We start from the raw sequence: 1,575 nt of genomic DNA on the forward strand, positions 1-1,575 counted from the left end.
TATCACCCTTTTTCATTTTTTTGTCATCTTTCATTACATTTTTTGGAGTATGTTTTACATTTTTCCTCAGTGTTCCAACTAAATGTGTGTTTTGATTCAATAGGTCTTCAGCAATTTTCATATTATTATAATAGTTATCAGCGACCAATGTTCTTCCAGTGTTTAAATATGAGTGCATTAAGTTTTCTACAACAGTATTACTAACTCTTTCATCAGATAAACTGGCTTTTTCATTTTTCCTTCATAAACAATAGATTTAAAAGTATAAACACTTGAATCACATAATTTAAAAATTTTTACTCCATATTTAGATGATTTACCTGGTAAATATTGTTTGAAGACCAAACGACCTCTAAATGGTACCATTGACTCAACAATTGCTACTGTTTCACCAGGAGTTTTCAACTTTTCAAAATTGTTGTTCAAAATATTAACTAGAGGTCTAATTTATATATACGGTCTGTGATGTCAGCTGTAGCATTATTTTGTATATGTAAAAATCTTAAAATATCTTTAAATCTATCTCTAGGCATTACAGATTTTACAAATTCATTTTTGTATAGGAAACTATTTGCCCAATAATCTGTAATTGTTGGATATTTTACTAAACCCATGTACAGCATGATGGTAAAAAAATTTAATAATTCATCAAGGTCTACATCTTTCCAATGAGGTTTTTTAGTTTTAGCATTTTCATTTGTCATACTTACATTTAGGTTTAATAATTCATCATCAACAATAAACCGGTAAACATCTGAAGCTCTTAGATTTAATTTATTACTAATATCTGAATGTATTTCAGTATTACCAGTATATGGAAATTGTTTAAATTTTTGGCCAGATATATTCATCCTATTAATATTAATGCCATCAATATTATTAAGTTGTGTATTATTTTGGAGATGTTGATTAATAGTGGTAAATTTTTGGTGTGAATAGTTTTTCCTCTAAACCCCCTTCTCATGCTCATTCCTCTACCTCTAGTATGTGCTCTTGACTGTACTGGGGTGGCTACTGTATTTGTCAAATCATCACACTTATTTAGTGAACTATCAGAAAAATGATCTGAACTAGATTCAGAACCAGAAGGTATATAATCCGAAGAAGTAGTTGTGGAAGTGGCTGTGTTTGAGGAGTAAATAGTTGGTTTACCATCACTTACAATACTGTTTGACGTAGTTTCTACATTATGTAACGCATGATAAGTTGGTTCTTCAATGACATCACTAGTCAGTAAATTATTTTCATTTTCAGACTGTGAACTGTTTTCATCTAAACTTTCAATTTTATCAAGCCAATTTAGTACCTTAGTTATATCCATTTTTACAAAATACCTTAGTTACATAATATAAAATAATTTTTGTAACACTTTGTCAATTGAATGTAATCATAATTGTAATCATAATATTCATAATAATCATATTATTTCAAGTTGAGATAGGAATTAAATTATATTGGTTATCAAAGCTTTATTTATTATCATCTGGTTGTAACCATGCAAACTCAGGGGTCACCGGTGACACCCAGCCGTCCTGAAAAAAGTATTTTTTCATTCCATTATTTATAGACGAGGGT

General features: G+C 29.1%; 1 protein-coding gene across 1 annotated transcript; it reads right to left on the reverse strand.

Annotated features, from left to right (window-relative positions):
- Window positions 1-434: 434 nt before the first annotated feature.
- LOC114129105 (piggyBac transposable element-derived protein 4-like) lies at window positions 435-1,321 on the reverse strand. The gene is made up of 2 exons (XM_027993738.2): window positions 954-1,321; window positions 435-852 (listed from the first exon to the last, which is right to left on the reverse strand). Exons 1-2 carry the CDS (start codon window positions 1,319-1,321, stop codon window positions 435-437), a joined length of 786 nt encoding a protein of 261 aa, XP_027849539.2.
- Window positions 1,322-1,575: the final 254 nt, after the last annotated feature.

The sequence above is a fragment of the Aphis gossypii genome, unplaced genomic scaffold (genome assembly GCF_020184175.1).
Source record: "Aphis gossypii isolate Hap1 unplaced genomic scaffold, ASM2018417v2 Contig00562, whole genome shotgun sequence".
In the NCBI taxonomy this organism is placed as follows: domain Eukaryota; kingdom Metazoa; phylum Arthropoda; class Insecta; order Hemiptera; family Aphididae; genus Aphis; species Aphis gossypii.